The 24,585-nt window shown below is 44.3% G+C and overlaps 2 protein-coding genes across 4 annotated transcripts; one reads left to right on the top strand and one right to left on the bottom strand.

The window, feature by feature from the left end:
• Positions 1-1,770: 1,770 nt before the first annotated feature.
• On the top strand, positions 1,771-17,243 carry klhl7 (kelch-like family member 7). 3 transcript variants are annotated; one of them, XM_084154594.1, is made up of 14 exons: positions 1,771-1,784; positions 2,202-2,366; positions 2,438-2,540; positions 2,680-2,773; positions 2,859-2,983; positions 3,078-3,253; positions 3,409-3,583; positions 11,566-11,708; positions 13,259-13,421; positions 13,904-13,981; positions 14,129-14,330; positions 14,467-14,564; positions 14,635-14,818; positions 14,920-17,243. In XM_084154594.1, the coding sequence occupies exons 2-14, from the start codon at positions 2,214-2,216 to the stop codon at positions 15,071-15,073; spliced, it is 1,848 nt and encodes a 615-aa protein (XP_084010720.1). In that variant the 5' UTR covers positions 1,771-1,784; positions 2,202-2,213; the 3' UTR covers positions 15,074-17,243. The 3 variants fall into 3 exon arrangements, with proteins under 3 accessions (XP_084010720.1, XP_084010719.1, XP_084010721.1); XM_084154593.1 differs by having other exon boundaries at positions 1,779-2,366; XM_084154595.1 differs by lacking the exons at positions 1,771-1,784; positions 2,202-2,366 and having other exon boundaries at positions 2,483-2,540; positions 2,684-2,773.
• Positions 17,244-17,673: 430 nt separating this feature from the next.
• On the bottom strand, positions 17,674-23,894 carry aste1b (asteroid homolog 1b). The gene is made up of 8 exons (XM_084157312.1): positions 23,843-23,894; positions 23,144-23,401; positions 20,323-20,456; positions 20,073-20,205; positions 18,913-19,979; positions 18,476-18,701; positions 18,133-18,298; positions 17,674-18,050 (listed from the first exon to the last, which is right to left on the bottom strand). The coding sequence occupies exons 2-8, from the start codon at positions 23,379-23,381 to the stop codon at positions 17,759-17,761; spliced, it is 2,256 nt and encodes a 751-aa protein (XP_084013438.1). The 5' UTR covers positions 23,382-23,401; positions 23,843-23,894; the 3' UTR covers positions 17,674-17,758.
• Between the last annotated feature and the right edge of the window lie 691 nt (positions 23,895-24,585).

Here is a 24,585-nt window from a genome sequence, read left to right as displayed (position 1 = left end):
CTGCAAACTTGATGATTGAGTTGGAGGCGTGCTTGGCCACGCAGCCATGGGTGAACAGGGAGTACAGGAGGGGAGTACAGGAGGGGGCTGAGCACGCACCCTTGTGGGGCCCCAGTGTTGAGGATCAGCGAAGTGGAGATGTTGTTTCCTACCTTCACCACCTGGGGGCGGCCCGTCAGGAAGTCCAGGACCCAGTTGCATAGGGCGGGGTTCAGACCCAGGGCTTCGAGCTTAATGATGAGCTTGGAGGGTACTATGGTGTTGAATGCTGAGCTATAGTCAATGAACAGCATTCGTACATAGGTATTCCTCTTGTCCAGATGGGATAGGGCAGTGTGATGGCGATTGCATCATCTGTGGATCTATTGGGGCGGTAAGCAAATTGAAGTGGGTCTAGGGTGACAGGTAAGGTAGAGGTGATATGATCCTTGACTAGTCTCTCAAAGCGCTTCATGATGACAGAGGTGAGTGCTACAGGGCGATAGTCATTTAGTTCAGTTACCTTTGCTTTCTTGGGTACAGGAACAATCGTGGCCATCTTGAAGCATGTGGGAACAGCAGACTGGGAAAGGGAGAGATTGAATATGTCCATAAACACACCAGCCAGCTGGTCTGCGCATGCTCTGAGGACGCGGCTAGGGATGCGGTCTGGGCCGGCAGCCTTGCGGGGGTTAACATGCTTAAACGTCTTAATCACGTCGCCCATGGAGAATGAGAGGCCACATTACTTGGTAGTGGGCCTCGTCAGTGGCATCCTCAAAGCGGGCGAAGAAGGTGTTTAGCTTGTCTGGAAGCGAGACATCGGTGTCGGCGACGTGGCTGCTTTTCTTTTTGTAGTCCGTGATTGTCTGTAGACCCTGCCACATACGTCTCGTGTCTGAGCCGTTGAATTGCGACTCCACTTTGTCTCTATACTGATGTTTTGAAGGTTTAATTGCCTTTCGGAGTGAGTAGTTACACTGTTTGTATTCTGCCATATCCCCAGTCACCTTGCCATGGTTGAATGCGGTGGTTCGCGCTTTTAGATTTGCGCGAATGCTGCCGTCTATCCACGGTTTCTGGTTAGGGTAGGTTTTAATAGTCACAGTGGGTACAACATCACCTATACACTTCCTGATAAACTCAGTCACTGTTTCAGTGTATTTGTCGTTCCTGTATAAAATCCAGGAAAAGGTGGGGGCAGGGAGGTCCTCAGACCGAGAGAGAAGGGAGGAAAGTGTAGTCACAAGGCTAAGACTGGGACACACAAGGCTAAATAGCACATTGAAATTGGTGGGGAAACATCCGACTGGGAGGTGTGATCATTGTCAGGAGGAGATGGAGACAGTGGAACATGTTCTATTTCAGTACCAGAAATATGTGAGAGAAAGGGAGTGATTGTTATTAGATTTGAGGAGTAATGGGGTTGAAGAGCCAGGATTAAGTGAACTGCTGGGGGAATCTTCAGGGGATGTAGTATTTAATTGTGTATTTCGTTTCCTTAGGGAGACGAGATTATTGGGTAGGATTTAGACCTTCACTGTCTCTGGTCCACACTCCAGTCCAGTTGGTGGCGGTAATGCACCTTAAAGTTGGTTGCCAACCGCCATTTAAAATCCACAGAAGAAGAAGAAGAAGATTCTACCACAACAGTAACCCGGAAGAAGAGCAAAATATAAGGAAGTTGAACTCCAGTCTAGTAGGTGGCGGTAATGGAACATATTGGATGCCAACTGCCATTAAACCTCATTGAAGAAGAAGAAGAAGAAGAAGAAGCAGAACCAGAACCCGGAAGAAGTGAGAAAGTGAGCAGTGCCAAAGATACTCTGGCAGTCCTAGCTAACACATAAAACCAGAACCCACTTTTCTTAACTTCTTCTGTCAGCAAACTAAACCAATAATATAGCCCAGTGGTTTACTCGCAGCGAGTCAACATCAAGATTAGTGTATATACGAGCTGGACATGCCTATGTATGTAGCTAGCTGCTGAACTGCACGCATTCTATATAGTTAGCTAGCTAAGTTAGCGTAATTACTATCTCCAAAACAAACAGGTTGTGCTGTGCAGTGGACTTTGGCAGCAGCAGTGGGAGTTCTAGCAAACGTTACTATTGCAAGCTAGCCAGTTTATACATACATATTATTATTGGTGCTTATTTGAATTTCCTGTCTTATTAGGCTATTGACAACCCCTAAGTTAACTAACGCTACACCTAATTTAGTAGCCAGCAGCTATGGCCAGCACCAGCATGGCTTCTGCAGCTGCAACAGGAGACAAACCCTCAAGTTCGGGTTCTAAGAAGAAGATTGAAAAGAAGTTGGCTTCTAAAGAGGAGTCCAGATTCCTGTCCAGTATCATGGGCGTCATGAACAACCTAAGGAAACAGGTGTGTGTGTGTGTGTGTGTGTGAGCGAGCGAGCGTGAGAGTGTGTGTCTAACAGTGTGGGTTTTCTGCAGGGTACTCTATGTGATGTGATCTTGGTGGTTCAGGGGAAACATATTCCTGCTCACAGAGTGGTCTTAGCTGCAGCCAGCCACTTCTTCAGCCTCATGTTTACTAGTGAGTACACCACACACACACACACACACTCAACTTTGTTGTAACTCTATCTCTTTCTCCCTTACCTCTAATAACACGTATTACACCAATGTGACACTTCTCTCTATCTCTCTCTCTCCATCTCTCTCTCTCCCTCAAGCCAGCATGATGGAGTCTACCAGTCACGAGGTGGAGTTGAGGAGTGCTGAGCCTGAGATCATAGAACTGCTGGTGGAGTTTGTCTACACCGCTCGGTAAGCCGCACACACACACACACAAATGTCCATCCATATGGGACACTTTAGACACAAAACACACCCCATACTGTGTGTGTTTCAGTATCTCAGTGAACAGCAGTAATGTCCAGTCTTTGCTGGATGCAGCCAACCAGTACCAGATAGAACCTGTGAAGAAGATGTGTGTTGACTTCCTAAAAGAGCAAGTCGACGCAACCAACTGTCTGGGTAAGACCTGTCTAAATTCTATACATCTATAATAGTGTCTCTCAAATTCGCCTCCACACAAACACACACTCCTTAACCTCTGGCCTTTCTCTAGGTATCTCTGCTCTAGCGGAGTGTTTGGACTGTCCAGAGTTGAAGCTGTCAGCTGATGACTTCATACATCAGCACTTCACTGAGGTCTATAAACTGGATGAATTCCTCCAACTGAACGTCACCCAGCTCACCCAGCTACTGCACCAAGACACACTCACTGTCCGGGCCGAGGACCAGGTAACACACACATACACACACGTGCGCGTGAAACCACACACACACACCAGATACTTTACCATGTTGTCATTAATGTGTGTGTACATCACTGGCTCAAGTATGACATGTTCTCCCCCCCCCCGTTTCACTATCTCCCTTTCTGTGTGTGTGTGTAGATCTATGAGTCTGCGGTGCGGTGGCTGAAGTATGATGTGTGTAACAGACAGAGTCACATGGTGGAGGTGTTGGGCTGTGTCCGCTTCCCTCTGGTGTCTAAAGCCTTCCTCTCTAAGACCGTCCAGGCTGAACCCCTCATACAGGACAACCCAGAGTGTCTCAAGATGGTCATCAGTGAGTAATCACACACCTGTATATGGGTCTTTCTATAAACTGGGGTACCAGTGAGGATTTCCTACACTGGGCAACTTATTACAGCTGTTGATAATAATCTGCAAAACATGTTCATGTCATTACATGAAGATATAGGGGGGATCATGGGTATATTCAATACAATTCACGGTTGGTGAATTTATCATGGTTGGTGCCTTGAAGGATTTGTCAAAAATCGTGTGACATAAAACATTACTTTTCTGGCCTTGCGTTTATGGCAGTGTAAATTGTCGTTATATCATATATTAAGCATTAATCAGTTAAATTAGACATTGAACTTGAAGAATCCTGGATCTAGCCGTCAGTTATTTGTATAGAGATCACAGAAATGCAGTGTAACTACATAACATTTTGTGTCTCCCTATGTTACAGGGTGAAAACAGTTTTTATTGGCACACACAAAAGTCCAAAATAATAAATGCTATTGAAAATTAAAATGCTTCTAACCGAAAGAGTGACCTTACCTTGATACTTAAAACCTAAATCGATACTGTCATTAACGTGGTTCTTCAATAGTTATGCATAATACTTATTTAATTTTTGATCCGTTTTTGTCAGAGATGTGACCACTTTAGTTTGTTTCCTGCCGCTTCAATTGAAGGATGCTGCGCAGTTATGTGAAGTTATTATGATGATGACAACATCTCATGTTGGCTTCAACTTGGCTTTCCATACAAATCCTTCCATTAAAAAAAGAACCTGGTTTTTGGTCACTTTCTCGTTATAAAAACAGTGATGGTGAGATTAAGCTACTGCTATTCATGGCTTTATTATGTGTGCCTGCGTCAGCCACATAGGCTACAGAAAAATCGGCATGCATGCATCCAATCTATTTAGTCAGGCAATGTCCAAATTATTCTCTCAGATTTTAGAATGTAATAATAATTTGAATATCAAGGCCTAAAAAAATCATTATTCTTAAAGTGCTTTTTGGGGGGGAGGGGTGTTCTATATAAGGCCCTATACTGTATGGACAGTTATATAAATTATACAATTGTATAACATTGAGGTCCTTGAAAATTACAAATAAGGATCCACTTCCTGTTGAACGAGGGAGAGCTCGGTTTTTTTAAATTGTATTTTTTATATATATATATATATATTGGGCTCCCGAGTGGCGCAGTGGTCTAAGGCACTGCATCTCAGTGCTTGAGGCGTCACTACAGACCCCCTGGTTCGATTCCAGGCTGTATCACAACCGGCCCGTGATTGGGAGTCCCATAGGGCGGCGCACAATTGGCGGTGTAGGCCGTCATTGTAAATAAGAATTTGTTCTTAACTGACTTGCCTAGATAAATAAAGGTTTAAAAAATCAATATATATATATACACATACACTACCGTTCAAAAGTTTGGGGTCACATAGAAATGTCCTTGTTTTTTGAAAGAAAATCATTTTTTTTGTCCATTTAAAATAAATACAGTGTAGACATTGTTAATGTTGTAAATGGCTATTGTAGCTGGAAACGGCTGATTTGTTATGGAATATCTACATAGGCGTACAGAGGCCCATTATCAGCCACCATCAGTCCTGTGTTCCAATGGTACGTTATGTTTGCTAATCCAAATTTATGATTTTAAAAGGCTAATTGATCATTAGAAAACCCTTTTGCAATTATGTTAGAACAGCTGAAAACTGTTGTGCTGATTTTAAAGAAGCAATAAAACTGACCTTCAGCAATTGTGGGTTCGATTACTGGCTCAAAATGGCCAGAAACAAAGAACTTTCTTCTGAAACTCGTCAGTCTATTCTTGTTCTGATAAATGAAGGCTATTCCATGCAAGAAATTGCCAAGAAATGGAAGATCACGTACAACGCTCTGTACTACTCCTTTCACAGAACAGCGCAAACTGTCTCTAACCAGAATAGAAAGAGGAGTGGGAAGCCCCGGTGCACAACTGAGCAAGAGGACAAATACATTAGTGTCTAGTTTGAGAAACAGACGCCTTACAGGTCCTCAACTGACAGCTTCATTAAATAGGACCCGCAAAACACCAGTCTCAACGTCAACAGTGAAGAGGCGACTCCGGGATGCTGACCTTCTAGGCAGAGTTGCAAAGAAAATGCCATATCTCAGACTGGCCAATAAAAATAAAAGATTAAGATGGGCAAAAGAACACAGACACTGGACAGACAAATCAAAGTTTGAGGTGTTCGGATCACAGAAGAACATTTGTGAGACGCAGACCAAATGAAAAGATGCTGGAGGAGCGCTTGATGCCATCTGTCAAGCATGGTGGAGGCAATGTGATGGTCTGGGGGTGCTTTGATGGTGGTAAAGTGGGAGATTTGTACAGGGTAAAAGGGATCTTGAAGAAGGAAAGCTATCACTCCATTTTGCAACGCCATGCCATACCCTGTGGACGGCACTTGATTGGAGCCAATTTCCTCCTACAACAGGACAATGACCCAAACTGCAAGAACTATTTAGGGAAGAAGCAGTCAGCTTGTATTCTGTCTATAATGGAGTGGCCAGCACAGTCACCGGATCTCAACCCTATTGAGCTGTTGTGGGAGCAGCTTGACTGTATGGTACGTAAGAAGTGCCCATCAAGCCAATCCAACTTGTGGGAGGTGCTTCAGGATGAAATCTCTTCATATTACCTCAACAAATTGACAACGCCAAAGGTCTGCAAGGCTGTAATTTCTGCAAATGGAGGATTCTTTGACGAAAGCAAAGTTTGAAGGACACAATTATTATTTCAATTAAAAATCATTATTTCTAACCTTGTCAATGACAACATTTCCTATGCATTTTTCTACATTTCCTATTCAAACTCATTTCATGTATGTTTTCATGGAAAATAAGGACATATCTAAGTGACCCCAAACTTTTGAATATATACCCCCCCCCCCCCCCCCCTTTTCTTTCACAATATCCAATTGGTAGTTAGTCTTGTCCCATCGCTGCAACTCCCCTAAGGACTCAGGAGAGGCGAAAGTCGAGAGCCATGCGTCCTCCGAAACACGACCCTGCCAAGCCGCACTGCTTCTTGACACACTGCTCGCTTAACCCGGAAGCCAGCCGCACCAATGTGTTGGAGGAAACACCGTCCAGCTGGCAACCGAAGTCAGCTTGCAGGCGTTTGGCCCGCCACAAGGAGTCGCTAGAGCGTGATGGGACAAGGAAATCCCGGCCGGCCAAACCCTCCCCTAACCCGGACGACGCTGGGCCAATTGTGCGACGCCTCATGGATCTGTGACACAGCCTGGGATCGAACCCATGGCTGTAGTGATGCCTAAAGCACTGCGATGCAGTGCCTTAGACCGCTGCGCCACTCAGGAGGCCGTACGTTTGTTGTTTTAAAAGTGTATTGGAAAGTTTCTTAGTTGCTAGCTAACTTTTTAGTTTGGATCCCGCGACGCAGTTGACATCAGTTGCTGGGACTGCTACTCTCTGTCCAGTGATCCTCCCGACCAAGGCCGGGTCTAATGAGCTATTTGGCGTAGCAGCTAGCCTAGCTGCTAGCTAGCTGCCTATCAAGCTAGTGGGGTTTCTTGACAGCTTGAACGCAGCCTGCGACGCGGTTAGCCATTGTGGCTGGGACCGCGGATTGTCCCGGGTTTGTGGCTGTCTAGATTCCTGCTGTTTGTTGTTTTCAATCTTCCCTGTGACCTGCCCTGTCTGGAACTGCGAGCAGTAACAGCGTAACCTACATTGCTAGCTACTATGACAAAGACCAAAGCCGGCGGGAGTACCGTTGAGGACAGTGGTCTCTCTCTATCACAGGTGAAGGATCTTTTAAACTAACAAAAATAGTTCTACATGCAGTTGTTACAACAACAAGAAAATAGCTTCAAGTGTTTTGTCCAAATACTGGTGGATTCAACTAATAAAGAATGGACGACCTGACCAGAGAGGTCCAGGACCTGAAGAACAGCTTACAGTTCTCCCAGGGTCAGCTCAATGAGTTGAAACAGTAGAACGGCAAGATGACAGCAATCTGTAAGTCATTGAGAGAGGACATCAGTTCTGTGTGTGAATCCATGAAAAAAATCAAGACGGAATAACATGGTTGTGGACGGAATTGCAGAATCTCCACATGAGACCTGGACGGAGTCTGAGGACAAAGTGAGGAAAATGATCTCTGAGAAATTGAAGATGGATCACAGGAAGATTGAGGTGGAGCGCGCCCACAGAACTGGAAAACCCACCACCGGCCCAGGTGACAGGCCCAGGTCGATAGTGGTCAAGTTCCTGAGGTTCAAGGACAAGGTAGCTGTTCTGTAAAGAGCCAAGCACTTGAGAGGAATGTATATCTTCCTCAACGAGGACTATCCTGAAGATGTGTGCCAGAAGAGGAAAGAACTTATCCCAGCCATGAAAGCTGCCAGAGCGCGTGGGGACATTGCTTACATCCGCTATGACAGGCTCATTGTCCACCCTCCCTCTCAGAAGCCTGGAAGGGATGAGAGAGCCAAGCCTATGGGTTCGTAGCTTCAACCCCATAGCACACACACACACACACCAATTGATTAATGGACTGCAGAATTTATATATTTTTTATCTTGCTTTGTTTGCTCTTTTCCATATGATGTCTATCTCTAATAAGCTACCCAGGAAAGGGCCGAAAATAGCCCATATTAATATATGTAGCCTTGGAAATAAGGTTCATGAAATCAATAACTTGCTAACATCAGATAACATTAATATATTAGCAATTTCTGAGACTCACTTAGATAATTCATTTGATGATACAGCAGTAGCAATACAAGGATATAACATCTATAGAAGAGACAGAAATGCTTATGGCGCAGGTGTTGCTGTATATATTCAGAGCCATATCCCTGTAATGCTTACAGAAGATTTTAAGTCAAGTGTTATTGAAGTGTTGTGGTTGCAGGTTCACTTGGCACATCTAAAGCCTTTTCTTTTGTGGTGTTGCAATAGGCCACCAAGTGCTAACATTCAGTATTTAAATAATATGTGTGAAATGCTTGATGGTGTATGTGATGTAAACAGAAAGGTCTACTTTCTTAGGGACCTGAATATTGACTGGTTTTCATCAAGCTGTCCACTCAAGAGGAAGCTTCTCACTGTAACCAGTGCCTGTAATCTGGTTCAGGTTATTAATCAACCTACCAGGGTGTTTACAAACACTACAGGAACAAGATCATCCACGTATCGATCACACTTTTACTAATACTGTAGAACTTTGTTCTAAAGCTGTATCCGTACCCATTGGATGCAGTGATAACAATATATTGGCTATATCCAGGAAAGGCAAAGTTCCAAAAGCTGGGCCTAAAATAGTGTATGAGATAATACAAAAGATTTTGCTATGACTCTTATGTGGATGTTAAAAATATTTGTTGGTCTGATGTGATTTAATAAGGAGCATCCAGACGCTGCACTTGATGAATTTATGAAATTGCTTCTTCCAATTATTGATAAACATGTACCTGTTAGGAAACTGACTGTTCGGCTCCATGTTAAGGCTCCATGTATGATGAGGAATTTAAAAACTGTATGGTCGAATGAGATGGGGCAAAAGGAGTGGCTAATAAGTCTGGCTGCACATCTGACTGGCTGACTTACTGCAAATTTGAGAAATTATGTGACTAAACTGAACAAAAGGAAGAAGAAACTGTATTATGAAGCCAAGATCAATGATATAAAGAATGATATATATGGTGGTCCTCTGTAGCTCAGCTGGTAGAGCACGGCGCTTGTAACGCCAAGGTAGTGGGTTCGATCCCCGGGACCACCCATACACAAAAAAAAAAAAAAAAATGTATGCACGCATGACTGTAAGTCGCTTTGGATAAAAGCGTCTGCTAAATGGCATATTATATTTATTATATTATTATTATTATTATTATTATATTATATGATGGAAAACAAACGTTGAATTACTTTAAATGAAATTATGGGCAGAAAGACAAATTCAACTCCATCTTTCATCGAATCAGATGGCTTATTCATCACAACCATTTGATGTTGCCAATTATTTTTATGATTACTTCATTGGCAAAGTGGGCAAACTTAGGCAGGAAATGGCAACAACGAACAGTGAGACATCGTATTCCTGCATAAAGAAACAAATAATGAAAGAAAAGCATTTCAAGTTAGAATTTTGTAAAGTTAGTGTGGGAGAGGTGGAAAAATTGTTATCGATCTGAGCCTAGAGGAAAGTATTTGTCCTCAGGCCTGGAGGGAAGCCAAAGTAATTCTGCTACCCAAGAGTGGTAAAGTGGCCTTTACTGGTTCTAACAGCAGACCTATAAGCTTGCTGCCAGCTCTTAGCAAACTGTTGGATAAAATTGTGTTTGACCAAATACAATGTTCTTTTTCTGTAAACAAATTAATAAGACTTTCAGCATGCTTATAGAGAAGGGCACTCAACATGTACTGCACTGACACAAATTACCTGATGATTGGTTTAAATAAATTGATGATAAGAAGATTGTGGGAGCTGTACTGTTAGATTTCAGTGCAGCCTTTGATATTATTGACCATAACCTGTTGTTGAAAAAACGTATGTGTTATGGCTTTTCAACCTCTGCCATATCGTGGATTCAGAGCTATCTTATCTAATAGAACTCAAAGGGTTTTCTTTAATGGAAGCTTCTCTGTCAAACATGTAAAGTGTGGTGTACCACAGGGCAGCTTTCTAGGCCTTCTACTCTTTTTTCTATTTTTACCACTGGCATTAAACAAAGCATGTGTGTCCATGTATGCTGATGATTCAACCATATACGCATCAGCAGCCACAGCTAATGAAGTCACTGAAACCCTTAACAAAGAATTGCAGTCTGTTTTGGAATGGGTGGCTAGTAATAAACTGGTCCTGAACATCTCTAAAACGAAGTGCATTGTATTTGGTACAATCCTTCCCTAAGTTTTAGACCTCAGCTGAATCTGGTAATGAATGGTGTGGCTGTTGAACAAGTTGAGGAGACTAAATTACTTGGCGTTACCTTAGGTTGTAAACTGTCATGGTCAAAACATATAGATTCAATGGTTGTAAAGATGGGGAGAGGTCTGTCCGTAATAAAGAGATGCTCTGCTTTTTTGACACAACACTCCAAAAAGCAAGTCCTGCAGGCTCTAGTTTTGTCTTATCTTGATTATTGTCCAGTCGTGTGGTCCAGTGCTGCAAGGAAAGACCTAGTTAAGCTGCAGCTGGCCCAAAACAGAGCGGCACGTCTTGCTCTTCATTGTAATCAGAGGGCTGATATAAATACTATGCATGCCAGTCTCTCTTGGTTAAGAGAGATTTCATCTGAAAATCCCAAATTGTTTGCATAGTCAACTTACACACAGCTCTGACACACACACTTACCCCACCATGGGTCTTTTCACAGTCCCCAAATCCAGAACAAATTCAAGAAAGCGTACAGTATTATATAGAGCCATTATTGCATGGAACTCCGTTCCATCTCATATTGCTCAAATAAACAGCAAACCTGGTTTCAAATAACAGATAAAGCAACACCTCATGGCACAACGCCTCCCCTATTTGACCTAGATAGTTTGTGTATGTATTGATATCTAGGCTACGCATGCCTTTAAAAATGTTTTATGTAGTTCTCTCCTTGAGCTGTTCTTGTCTATTAATGTTCTGTATTATGTAATGTTTCATGTTTTGTGTGGACCCCAGGAAGAGTAGCTGCTGCTTTTGCAACAGCTAATGGGGATCCTAATAAAATACCACCAAAATAAAGTGCTTGAAAAAGTCCCCAAAAGTCCTTGAATTTGACTTGCCAATGTCTGTATGAACCCTGCTTAAAGGATGTATAGTCCTAGGCCGATGTTGTTGTATAGGTGGAGTTATGGGCTAATTTGCATATATTCACTTTTATTCCTCTAAGTACACATGTGGAACTGTATAAAAATATGTTTTATTTTTGTTTCAAAACATTTAGAAATGTTGATCCCAATGTGACACGTTGGCCCCATTATTGATGGGGGTGTGTGTAACCTGTTTTTGTGTATCTAGGTGGGATGCGGTACCACCTGTTGTGCCCAGAGGATCGTGAGGAGTTGGGAGAGAACAGTCGCCCGCGACGTAAGAAACACGACTACAGGATTGCTCTGTTTGGAGGCTCGCAACCCCAGTCCTGCAGATATTTCAACCCTAAGGTACACACACCTACATGTGCTTCAACTCAAAGAACATTACGTCACTTAGACAGGGCCAGTCTGTAGTCCATCTGCTCATTCAAATATGTGGGGATGTTAACAAAATGGCTGAATCAGCCTTGGTTTCTCAAATGACTGCCTCGCCTGGTTCACCAACTACTTCTCAGAGTTCAATGTGTCAAATCGGAGGGCCTGTTGTCTGGACCTCTGGCAGTCTCTATGGGGGTGCCACAGGGTTCAATTCTCAGGGCGACTCTATTCTCTGTGTATATCAATGATGTCGCTTTTGCTGCTGGTGACTCTCAGATCCACCTCTACGCAGACGACACCATTTTGTATACATCTGGCCATTCATTGGACACTGTGTTAACAAACCTCCAAACGAGCTTCAATGCCATACAACACTCCTTCCGTAGCCTCCAACTGCTCTTAAACGCTAGTAAAACTAAATGCATGCTCTTCAATCGAACGCTGCTTGCACCCGCCTGTCCGACTAGAATCACTACTCTCGACGGGTCTGACTTAGAATATGTGGACAACTACAAATACCTAGGTGTCTGGTTAGACCGTAAACTCTCCTTCCAGACTCACATTAAGCATCTCCAATCCAAAGTTAAATCTAGAATCGGCTTCCTATTTCGCAACAAAGCCTCCTTCACTCATGCTGCCAAACATGCCCTTGTAAAACTGACTATCCTACCGATCCTTGACTTCGGCGATGTCATTTACAAAATAGCCTCCAACACTCTACTCAGCAAATTGGATGTCGTCTATCACAGTGCCATCCGTTTTGTCACCAAAGCCCCATATACTACCCACCATTGTGACCTGTACGCTCTCGTTGGCTGGCCCTCACTACATATTAGTCGCCAAACCCACTGGCTCCAGGTCATCTATAAATCACTGCTAGGCAAATCCCCGCCTTATCTTAGCTCATTGGTCATCATAGCAACACCCACCCGTAGTATGCGCTCCAGCAGGTATATCTCACTGGTCATCCCCAAAGCCAACACCTCCTTTGGCCGCCATTCCTTCCAGTTCTCTGCTGCAAATGACTGGAACGAACTGCAAAAATCTCTGAAGCTGGAGACTCTTATCTCCCTCTCTAACTTTAAGCATCAGTTGTCAGAGCAGCTTACCGATCACTGCATCTGTACACAGCCCATCTGTAATTAGCCCACCCAACTACCTCATCCCCATATTGTTATTTATTTTGCTCATTTGCACCCCAGTATCTCTATTTGCACATCTTCTGCACATCTAGCACTCCAGTGTTTAATACTAAATTGTAATTATTTTGCACTATGGCCTATTTATTGCCTTACCTCCATAACTTACATTTGCACACACTGTATATAGATTTTCTATTGTGTTATTGACTGTATGTTTTGTTTATTCCATATGTAACTCTGTGTTGTCGTTTTTATCGCACTGCTTTGCTTTATCTTGGCCAGGTCGCAGTTATAAATGAGAACTTGTTCTCAACTGGCTTACCTGGTTAAATAAAGGTGAAATAAAATAAAAATGTCAAGTACGGGGTGTGTGTCCAGGACTACAGCTGGTCAGATATTCGTTGTCCGTTTGAGAAGCGTCGCGATGCCACAGCTGTGTTCTGGGATAATGTTGTTTACATCCTGGGAGGATCTCAGCTGTTCCCCATCAAGAGGATGGACTGTTACAACGTACTGAAGGACAGCTGGTACTCCAAACTAGGTACTGGAAAGTGTGTGTTTGTTGTATTAGTGACGGAAATTGGAGTAGTGCGACTTGTGTTGCAACACAGAAAAAGATGTGTGTGTGTGTGTGTTAGGGCTGGGTGATATGGTGAAAACCAGTATACCCCAGTATGGATGTTTATAATACCATCTATAAAGGTATTTTGATACAGTGCTAAATAAATTAAAAGTTCTACAAATTGGACTACTTCACTGCCAGTTTTGTCCTAGTTTGGTTGACTATAAAACCATCAGAATGAAGAAAGACCATTAAAACCACTTAGAATTAATTTGTCATTCTAGGGTCATTCACTATTCATAAAACATATTAAGAACTTTTCATATTCTGAAACTTTAAATACCGTCAAATACTGCCATGTGGTCTAAAATGAGAAAGATATTTTGAAAGGATATTTTGCCCATATCACCCAGCCATAGTGTGTGTGTGTTAGTTCTTACATTTTCTCGTTTGTAAACTAGGCCCCCCTACACCACGGGACAGTCTGGCTGCTTGCGCCTCTCAGGGCAAGATCTACACCTCTGGAGGGTCGGAAGTAGGTGAGTTTCACTCTCACACACACTCACCGGAGGACAGGAAAGTATTGGGCTGATGGCTTATCTATATCAGCATTGTAGCGTAACATTGTATTGAAGTGTTTGTGCTACTTTCTGTGTGTGTGTGTCTCTGTGCGTCTCTCCCTCTAGGCAGCTCAGCATTGAACCTGTTTGAGTGCTATGACACGCGGTGTGAGTCGTGGCAGACCAAGGCCAGTATGTTGATGTCTCGCTGTAGCCACGGCAGCGTGGAGGCCAATGGGCTCATCTACGTCTGCGGAGGGTCGCTAGGCAACAATGTCTCTGGGAGGGTCCTCAGCAACTGTGAGGTTTATGACCCCGTTAAGGAGGAGTGAGTGTAAACACACGTATACACACACATACTCGCTCACATATACGTATGCAAACATACACACCATACTCCTCTAGTAACATATAAGTTAATAACTAGTTAATAAATGTGTGTATCTTCTGTGTGTGTGTTTTAGATGGCGGGAGCTGAGTGGGATGAGGGAAGCTAGGAAGAACCACGGTCTGGTGTTTGTCAACAACAGAATCTACGCTGTGGGAGGAATGAACGGACTGGGTACGGCGCACACACACACACACACTCTGTGGGGTATGTTTGGGGTATATTTATATGTGTGCGTGTGTAGGTGGGCTGGACTCGGTGGAGTTCTATGACATCGGCAGGAATAGGTGGCACATTGCCGCGGCGATGCCGTGGCGTGGGATGAACGTGAGGTGTGCTGCAGTCAGTGGAGTGATTTACGTACTGGCAGGTTTCCAGGGGGTCGGACGACTAGGACACATCCTGGAGTACCACACTGACACTGACAGGTACACACACACACATTTGTATAACATTTCCTGTGTGTGTTCTCTTATTTTTATCTTACTCCTTTGTGTGTGTGTGTGTGTGTGTGTGTGTGTGTGTGTAGGTGGGTGACGTGCAGTAAGGTGAGAGCGTTCCCCGTCACCAGCTGTCTGATCTGTGTGGTAGACACCTGTGGAGCCAAGGAAGAGGAGACTGAGTCAACACACACTCACACACTACCCCCATCGTCATCATCATCGTCTTCGTCCACAGCATAAGCCAGGATCTTTAAACTTTTTCATCTGTTGTGCTTTTATTTGGAGGATGAGAGCTGGTCAGTGTGTTATGAAACTGCTGTAGTGGAATCATGTTGAAGCTTCATATTGAAGAAATCATAGAGAACACACTCTTTGAGGCGAGGTGCTAACTAGCAGAACATAGAACTGGGAAAATACTAACATGAAAGTCACACAGTGATGATTGTCTTCAGACAGAAGCTCATTGTTAAAGCTACAGACGAACGACTGATCTAAGAGCTCTCAGCTGATACAGTTAGTCTCAAATAACATGTTTTTATCAGACCTGGGTCAAACACTGTCAAATACTTTTAAGTGCTTGAAAGTATTTGAGGTGTGCTTGATTTAGATAGCACTTTTGGAACTATTCCATTGGTTGCATTTTACCGTGTAAATGAAATCAAGTACAGCTCAAGCATTTGAAAATATTATTCTGTACTATGTATTTTATGCTATTGTGTGGATTTGATTGTACTGTGTTTTATATTGTACTGTAATGAAATGATGTAATGTCAGAGGTTATAGAAGGAACAGCTGATGTCGTTAGGATTTTTACTACTGTATGTACAGTGGGGAAAAAAGGTATTTAGTCAGCCACCAATTGTGCAAGTTCTCCCACTTAAAAAGATGAGAGAGGCCTGTAATTTTCATCATAGGTACACATCAACTATGACAGACAAAATGAGAAAGAAAAATCCAGAAAATCACATTGTATGATTTTTAATGAATTTATTTGCAAATTATGGTGGAAAATAAGTATTTGGTCAATAACAAAAGTTTCTCAATACTTAGTTATATACCCTTTGTTGGCAATGACACAGGTCAAACGTTGTCTGTAAGTCTTCACCAGGTTTTCACACACTGTTGCTGGTATTTTGGCCCATTCCTCCATGCAGATCTCCTCTAGAGCAGTGATGTTTTGGGGCTGTCGCTGGGCAACACGGAATTTCAACTCCCTCCAAAGATTTTCTATGGGGTTGAGATCTGGACTCCAGGACCTTGAAATGCTTCTTACGAAGCCACTCCTTCGTTGCGCGGGCGGTGTGTTTGGGATCATTGTCATGCTGAAAGACCCAGACAAGTTTCATCTTCAATGTCCTTGCTGATGGAAGGAGGTTTTCACTCAAAAAGTCGTCCTGGTCCCTTTGCAGAAAAACAGCCCCAAAGCATGATGTTTCCACCCCCATGCTTCACAGTAGGTATGGTGTTCTTTGGATGCAACTCAGCATTCTTTGTCTTCCAAACACGACGAGTTGAGTTTTTACCAAAAAGTTATATTTTGGTTTCATCTGACCATATGACATTCTCCCAATCCTCTTCTGGATCATCCAAATGCACTCTAGCAAACTTCAGACGGGCCTGGCTTAAGCAGGGGGACACGTCTGGCACTGCAGGATTTGAGTCCCTGGCGGCGTAGTGTGTTACTGATGGTAGGCTTTGTTACTTTGGTCCCAGCTCTCTGCAGGTCATTCACTAGGTCCCCCCGTGTGGTTCTGGGATTTTTGCTCACCGTTCTTGTGATCATTTTGACCCCACGGGGTGAGATCTTGCGTGGAGCCCCAGATCGAGGGAGATTATCAGTGGTCTTGTATGTCTTCCATTTCCTAATAATTGCTCCCACAGTTGATTTCTTCAAACCAAGCTGCTTACCTATTGCAGATTCAGTCTTCCCAGCCTCGTGCAGGTCTACAATTTTGTTTCTGGTGTCCTTTGACAGCTCTTTGGTCTTGGCCATAGTGGAGTTTGGAGTGTGACTGTTTGAGGTTGTGGACAGGTGTCTTTTATACTGATAACAAGTTCAAACAGGTGCCATTAATACAGGTAACGAGTGGAGGACAGAGGAGCCTCTTAAAGAAGAAGTTACAGGTCTGTGAGAGCCAGAAATCTTGCTTGTTTGTAGGTGACCAAATACTTATTTTCCACCATAATTTGCAAATAAATTCATTAAAAATCCTACAATGTGATTTTCTGGAAAAAAATATATCAATTTGTCTGTCATAGTTGACGTGTACCTATGATGAAAATTACAGGCCTCTCATCTTTTTAAGTGGGAGAACTTGCACAATTGGTGGCTGACTAAATACTTTTTTTCTCCCACTGTATGTGATGACCATGTTACATGAAATTGAAAATAAACAAAGCTGGAACTGAACATGTTTTTTTTGGTTACTAATAGTAAGTAACTCTTACTATGGGCTGGTGGGGTTGCTATGGGGACATTGAAACTAATGATAAGAACAATATACACATCTTCATTGAGTTTACACATTTTATTAAAAACATAAGTAATCAACAGTTCATAGGCGCAATGTATTATGTAGACTCATATGCTGACATAAGCTGCTTGTTTAGATGGCATTAACTGCCGTAAAGGCCTCATTAAGGCCATACATATACATACTTTATATGTCCTAATTAAAAGGAACAGGCAGAGTTTTATCAGAGATAGTAAAGTTCATAGTTTAGAATAGTCATTGGAACGCAGCATTCCCTGAGTGGGTTTAAATCATATGGATTGAATGCTTTATAAAATAGTGCGCCTATACCACAGGCCATCTCTTTCTGTTCATCCCACTCCTCTCTCTAAAGCTGTGAAAAGAAGAATAAAGTTTATTTATGAGCACCATGTTGACTAGAAAGAAGGTAGTCTCCTCACCCCTATCGCTCTCACTCTTCATCCTCCTCAGTCATCAGTAGAGCAAACCTGTTGTTTATCTCCTGGGAGGAAGGGGCTCCTCCTTCTCCTCCTCCTCTCCCTCTCCCTCTCCCCCTCCTTCCATTCCCCCTCTTCCTCCTCCCTGATGATGAGGGTAGTGTATTTAGGGTGCAGTTCTCCAGAGCAGCCAGTAGGGAGCGGTATATATGCCCAGAGAGAGGAGCTGCAGCCAGGACAGACTCAGGAGAACAACCCCCTCTCAGACGTCCAACCAAACCATGGACCAGACTACCACTGAATAACCTGGGGGACAGAGGGACAGTATGGTTCAAACAGCGGTAGGGGCAGTATGTGTGTGTTGTGTGTGCGTGCGTGCGTTACCTACCATGCTGTGTCTGGTTCAGGCAGGGGCAGACACAGTAGCTGGTTCAAACTGAGCACGCTCCACAGGCAGGCCTGCCATTGGCTGAGGGAATGAGCCACGCCCACATCGAAACCCCGCCTGTCTCCTGGCCGCAGGCGAAGCTTCATCCACAAGTTCCGTTCTGCGGCTGAGTTAGAGAGAGAACTGGTTTAGTGTGTATGTGTGTGTACGAAAGACAAGACTGTACAACCAAATATTGGGGTCCTTTGCAATGTGATGTTTTTTTGTGGATCTAACTCAAGTATATGTGTTTGTGTGTTTGTGCACACTTATGCGTATTTGCATGTGTGTACACTGCCCCTACCTGTGTTCTGGTTCTGTCCAGGTTGGGTGTTCCGGGCCATCTCTCCATGGACCATGCCCAGCAGCAGAGCCTGTACCTGGGGTAGAGAGGGAAAAGGTCTGGCCTCTCTCCTCCAGAACCCAGTCACTCCAAGGGCCAGCCTGAGGTGAGGAGGTAGGGGAGACAGAGAGGACTCCTTCACCCCCAGAACATCATACAGCACCTCCAGCCGCACTGACACAGGAGCCTATAAAGAGAGATGGAGAGAGAGAGGGAGGGAGGGGTGGGGGATTAGTCAAATCAATAGGACGATGACACTATGGACAAAAAAGTAACAATCTTGGAAAAAAAGTAGAGGGTGACTGAGTGTGTTGTTATGGTTACCAAGCAGTGTGTTGATATTGTTACCTGCCAGTGTGTTGCTATGATTAACTGCCAGAGAGTGTTGTTATGGTTACCTGGCAGAGTGTCTCAAGGTGTAGCCTGGTTCTGGGGGTGCGTGGCTCCACCTGGCTCTTCCTCAGGTTCAGATCGTGTCTGTCGTACTCCTCCACACACACACTCACAGCGCTGTCACCCTCCACACCGCTAGGGGCGTTGTTCTCACCCTGACCGCTGCCTGAGGAAGGCTCTGCACCCCCCTGACCCTGACCTCTGCCCCTTCCCCTCCTCCCCCTCTGCCTTTCTCCCCTCCCCCTCTCACCCTGTCCCTCTACTTGGGTCTCCTGTCCACCTTGTCCCTGGACCCTGTTACCCTCTCCCCACCCCCTCTCTCCCTCTCTCCTCTCCCCCTGCTCCTGATTGGCCAGTAGGATCCCGTAGAGGGCCTGTCGTATGGCCGTGGCGCTGCAGTGGCTGCTGGGTAGTCGGCTGTTCTCCACCTGAGGGATGAGCAGCACCCTCCTGAGCTCCAGGACGTCCAACACCAGGGGGGCCATCGCCCCGCTCCCTGCGGCCCAGCACAGCCACTCTGGCAGCGGGCAGGGAGTAGCAGCCCACAGCCCCTCTGGCGACCTGGATGAGCCTCCAGAGAACCAGGTAGAGAGACGGCTCTGAGGGGTCAGATGGTACTCTTGCATGCCTGACCAGAGCACAGAACACAGGCCGGACTTCTCTCCTCCTCTCCCTGCTCTTCCTCTCCCCATTCCTCCTCTCCCTCGCTCTCCTCCTCCTCTTTCTACTCCTCCTGTCAGTCTCCCCACCTCCTCCAGAGCCTCCTCAGGTCCAGGGAAGTAGGAGAGCCAGAGAAGGAGGCCCTCTATATGGGATGGGCTCCCTCCCCCCCTGCCTCCCCTCTTCCCTCCCGTGGTTAGCTGAGAGAGGAGTGTGTGTATGTGTTTGTAGGTTTGTTCTGTGGTGTAGTCATTCCCTGCCAGGACAGCACACAGCGGCAGAAGTTCCCGGTTCATTCCCCTAAAGTGCCGGCACAGCCCACTGACCGTGTAGCGCCTGGCTGGGATGTAGTGATTTGGAGGGGAACCGCCAACACTGGCCCATTGGAAGAACCGGAACGGAATATACCCACCTGGAAGTAGAGGCGGGAGAAAGGGATGAGAGAGAGGAGGGGGTAAGATAAAAACTGGAAGGAGACATCACTTCCTGGTCTGGCTCCACCCACCTGGCAAGTCAAAGATGTAAAAGTCGCTGTCATTGGTCAGAACTGGACAATCCCACTGATTGGCCAGGCAGGCAATCTCCCAGTCTGCCTCGGCGGGGCACTGGACCAACGGGACACCTCGCTGGGAGAGGACCTGAGGGAGGGACAGAAAAAAAAGAATGTGATGTGAAAAAGGAGAAGAGTGGTGTGTATGAGTGCGCCTGTATGAGTGCGCCTGTATGTCTCTGAGTCCGTCTGTGTGTGTGTGTACCTGGATGAAGACGTGTCTTGTGAGGAGGGGGAGGACGGAGCCGTGTCGGCCACGGGACAGAGACTCAGCCTCTCGGATCTTACTCTGCAGCCGCTGCCTCAGGGTGGACAGCTTCTTATCACTGGGGTCCATGCCTGACACACACACACACACCAGGGTTTCCGTTAGGAAAATGTGGCACCGGACAATGTGACCGGGAAGATTGAAATTTTCCGGCCATTTGAGAAATGTATCGGACTCGGTGTCCACCCACGGTGCTCAGAATGACAGAAATCACATTTAGATTATGGTAATGCATCTTAACAGAACATGCAACTCATGTAATGAAGCAGACAATAAAACGTCATTTTCAAACATTTGCCAAAATGCAATTCACGGGAAAACACCATTCTAAACAGCACACCTGGGAAACACCACTCTAAACAGCATACCTGATAGCGGTTCCATATGTGACAGAGATAAAAACTTATAAAGAGGGAGAATTTAAAGATGCAACAACTAGAATAGGTAGCTAATATGACTTGGATTGTGCCGAAAGGAAGTTCATATGAAAACCAATAAATAAATAAAATCATTCAAAATACTTCACCAGAAAGCATCACTTAGCCACAGAGGAATCAAGGATTCTGTGGATTGTTTCAAATCAAAAGGTCGTAGGTCTATGCCTATTTGGGAAGTCCGCAAGTTGGGCAGCGCGACAGCAATAGGCCTAGTTGATTATTGAGTTGCGGCTGTCAGTGAAAAGCATCTAAAATATGTGTGAAGATAATGTGTCTTGAGTATAATTTATGTTGTGACATGAAGAAGGGGAGGGATGTGTGGCGAAGATACTGTATAGGCGAGTCTCTCTCCAGAATGGCTCAGCTGTCTCCCGCCAATTCTTGCGCATTCATTGTTTCATTGTGTGAATTGTTTGCCCTTTGATTATATATATTTTTTAATCAATTCTTCATTACATATGTCACCAGTAGTTAATCCCCGTCATTTGGTTACATACATTTCTGTTAATGCATGTATTAATTACAGTTTTTACCGTTCTCATGCTCGGAGTGGAAATGTTTGCAGAGTTCACAGCCTGCTACACTTGCGAGAAACAAGTTTGGGTTTATTTCATAACCATCATTTACGAGATTTGTCAATTTATTCATTGTCTTGTTTGGAGTGCTCGATGTGAGCATGTGTCTGGTTTCTCTGTCCTGATAATGTTGGGGGAGCTCGGGCGCCTGAGCATGCATAGAAGTACCTGGCCTGCTGCGCGGCAATGTAAGAAAGTGTTGTTGTTTTTTTACATCCATTGCGAATTATAATATATTAAAACTTTAGTTCCTCACAGTAAGCTATTTGAAAAATCTTTCCAACAATATCCCCCTCGATAATCACCAATCCTCGGTGTGAATGAGCAATGGCAGTTATAGGCCTACTGCTGCATTGGCCTATAGGCTATGAGTTCCATGCGTTCATTTCTTTAGCCGCCAATGGATCACGATCACGGTGTATCAATGTGTCCATACGGCAGAGGTTGGTGATCTCGCATTAGTTGACTTTACTTTTAGAATTGTATCATTTTTATTCCAATTTTTATGATTAACCAATGATTTTGAGAAACGAAAACTGTATTATTGAAATGAAACGGTTCCACGAAAATGTGCATATGAAAATCATAACTGGCACACAGAACCGTAGAAATAGTAGGATAAATTGTAAGCTTCCCCAAACTTCAAACTCACGCGCCGCCTATGAAGCCTTTATAAAATAATTGCCTCCACGTTTCCATGGTCAGATTTTGCCTATAGGCTTCTTTGAAGCAAGGTAAGACATGCCTCATTATATCAAATAAAACATTCAGGTTTCAAACAATTAAGTATGTTTTCAAAATGAATACTGCCTCCAGCTGACATTGTAAAGTGGTGACGCGCTGATAGCCTGTTGCCTGCACTTAAATAGTGAATGGGAGGCGTGCTTCAATTACCAGTTGAGAAAGTCGCTATTTTTAATTGTGAACCAAAACTGTTTATAACACGCGATTGCATTTAGAGTTGTTGTGCAATGAATTTTATTTTTTATTTTTTATTTAACCTTTATTTAACTAGGCAATTCAGTTAATAACACCCGCAAAACCCGGACGACGCTGGGCCAATTGTGCGCCGCCCTATGGGACTCCCAATCACGGCCGGTTGTGATACTGCCTGGAATCGAACCAGGGGGTCTGTAGTGACGCCTCAAGCACTGAGATGCAGTGCACTAGACCGCTGCGCCACTCGGGAGCCCATGAATGGGCTTATAAAAGCACATATTTTACTCCAGCAGTCACCAGCTGAGAAGCAGCAGGAGAAATCCCGCTCAAAATAGGCTCTGAATGCTGTGCACTTGTGATAGTTGTGTTGGATAAATAAGATACCAGATGACTAACCAAAATACGCAAAGGCCAATTTAATTCCACAAAATTATGCAAATTAACCTATAGACCGATAAGCATGACCCTCAAATGTATTTACATCGACTGGTATTTACATCAATTAATAAAAAGCATTATTTTGCAATGGGAAAAAAATTTCTCCCGGTCATTTTGGCTTGCAACAGTTTAATTTATCGCCTTGAATTTTTTGGGAGCGGCCAAAAGCCGGCTAACAGAAACCCTGACACACACACGCACGCGCACACGCACACAGACGCGCACACACACACACACACACACCATCATTGAGGGTCACTAGAGTTGATCATGATTTTCCTCCTAGTGGATTTTATTTATGGGGCTTCGGAGGCTACTGACAAGGCCGATCCGTGAGCCACAGATCCTGTTGCACAAACACACACACACCTCCATCCAGCACCACATATGGCTGTATGTTGCAGGCCTCCAGTGCAGAGATGAAGGTAGACAGCAGGGTGCCGAAGGCATCGTAGTCCCCTCCGTGTACCTGATCCAGTCCATGGTTTAGATAGAGCCTGAAGAACAGACTACAGCCATCTATCACAAGTCTGCTGTCTCTGAACCTGATGTCCTGGAACAAGCCCCTGTTACCCTCCACATAGCTGGTCAGACCATGGACACCCATCACATCATATATAGACTGCCCTGGAGGGAGAGAGAGTGAGGGAGAAAGAGAGGGAAGGAGTGTGGAGAAATGGGGTGGAGAGAGAGAGCGATAACGGTTCTTACAACCAATTTTACACGCATGTATACAGAGTTACATCAACACGATTAAAGTATAAACTTTGTACTCTTGTCTACACTACACAATATTGCTATTCTGGAGAATGTGTTCATCCTGATCTTGTTTAGAGGCTGACAGTGGTCAGGGAAAAACATATTTCCTGGAAAACATTAATGTGACGAAGCGCAGACCTTGCTGTGCAGTGTGCATAGCCTACTGTACTCACGTGAAACATAAAACGACACAGATAAATATGCACTACACATGCACTACATTAGATAAAAATCCAGACGTTGCTGTGCATATTGTATTGACGTGAAATATAAAATGAGACAGATAAATATAAATGTCATAAAACTCACCAGTTTCACTTCAAAACAACCTCCGCTATCAACATGCCAAGTTTACTTCCTGCTACGTCAGGACAGGAGCGCAAGGAAGCTTGGGAGATTGAGTTTATTCGTCAGACAGGAAGACGAGGACTTTCAAATCTAATTGCTAAATTCATTGTATAAAAAAACAACCCATCACAAAATAAAATCTCATTCCTGTAAATCCACCATGGCTACTCCCGCCTCCAGTAGTTGATCTAGAAGTGTTGGAGAGACTACAGAAAGATAGGGAGGGTGTTGATCCATCTGATTTGTTTAAGAGACGTCTGGATACTGTGTGTCAGGAATGGTTCAAAAGAGCCAAGGACAGGACATACTGGGTCAGCATTTGTAGTGCAGGAATATGGGGTGGAAGTCAGGAAACGTATTACAGATCATCTGGCTGTATATAAGGTGGAGCTGATGGCCATACTGTTGGCCTTGCAGTGAGTGGAGGAAGTCAAACAAGACAGAGTAGTTAATTGCTCTAATTCATGTGCAGTGTTAATGAGTCTCCAGTCCTTTAGCTCACGTAGCAGACAATACCTGCTTTATGAGATGCTACAAACCCATGGCAGGACCCATGGCAGGATTAAACAGATGGGTATATAGATAAGATTTACTTGGGTCCCAGCCCATGTGTGTGGGGGTGGAGGGGAACGAGGCAGTAGATGAACAGGCTAAACAAACACTTAGTAGTGGGGATGTTGATGTTGATGTTGATGTTTCAATGA

The sequence above is a fragment of the Coregonus lavaretus genome, assembly GCF_964263955.1.
Source record: "Coregonus lavaretus genome assembly, chromosome: 3".
NCBI classification, from domain to species: Eukaryota; Metazoa; Chordata; class Actinopteri; order Salmoniformes; family Salmonidae; genus Coregonus; species Coregonus lavaretus.
Note: the sequence above shows the minus strand (reverse complement) of the source record. Positions and strands in the feature narration are given on the sequence as shown.

Excerpts from the sequence above, each read along its gene's own strand:
- aste1b (XM_084157312.1), bottom strand. The coding sequence starts at position 23,381 with ATGGGTGTCCATGGTCTGACCAGCTATGTGGAGGGTAACAGGGGCTTG. Across the intron at positions 19,980-20,072 it reads TTACATCTTTGACTTGCCAG|GTGGGTATATTCCGTTCCGG; the intron begins GTGGGTGGAGCC and ends CTCTACTTCCAG. Across the intron at positions 18,702-18,912 it reads ACCTTGAGACACTCTGCCAG|GCTCCTGTGTCAGTGCGGCT; the intron begins GTAACCATAACA and ends CTCTCTTTATAG.
- klhl7 (XM_084154594.1), top strand. The coding sequence starts at position 2,214 with ATGGCCAGCACCAGCATGGCTTCTGCAGCTGCAACAGGAGACAAACCC. Across the intron at positions 13,422-13,903 it reads CAGCTGGTACTCCAAACTAG|GCCCCCCTACACCACGGGAC; the intron begins GTACTGGAAAGT and ends TTTGTAAACTAG. Across the intron at positions 14,331-14,466 it reads TATGACCCCGTTAAGGAGGA|ATGGCGGGAGCTGAGTGGGA; the intron begins GTGAGTGTAAAC and ends TGTGTGTTTTAG.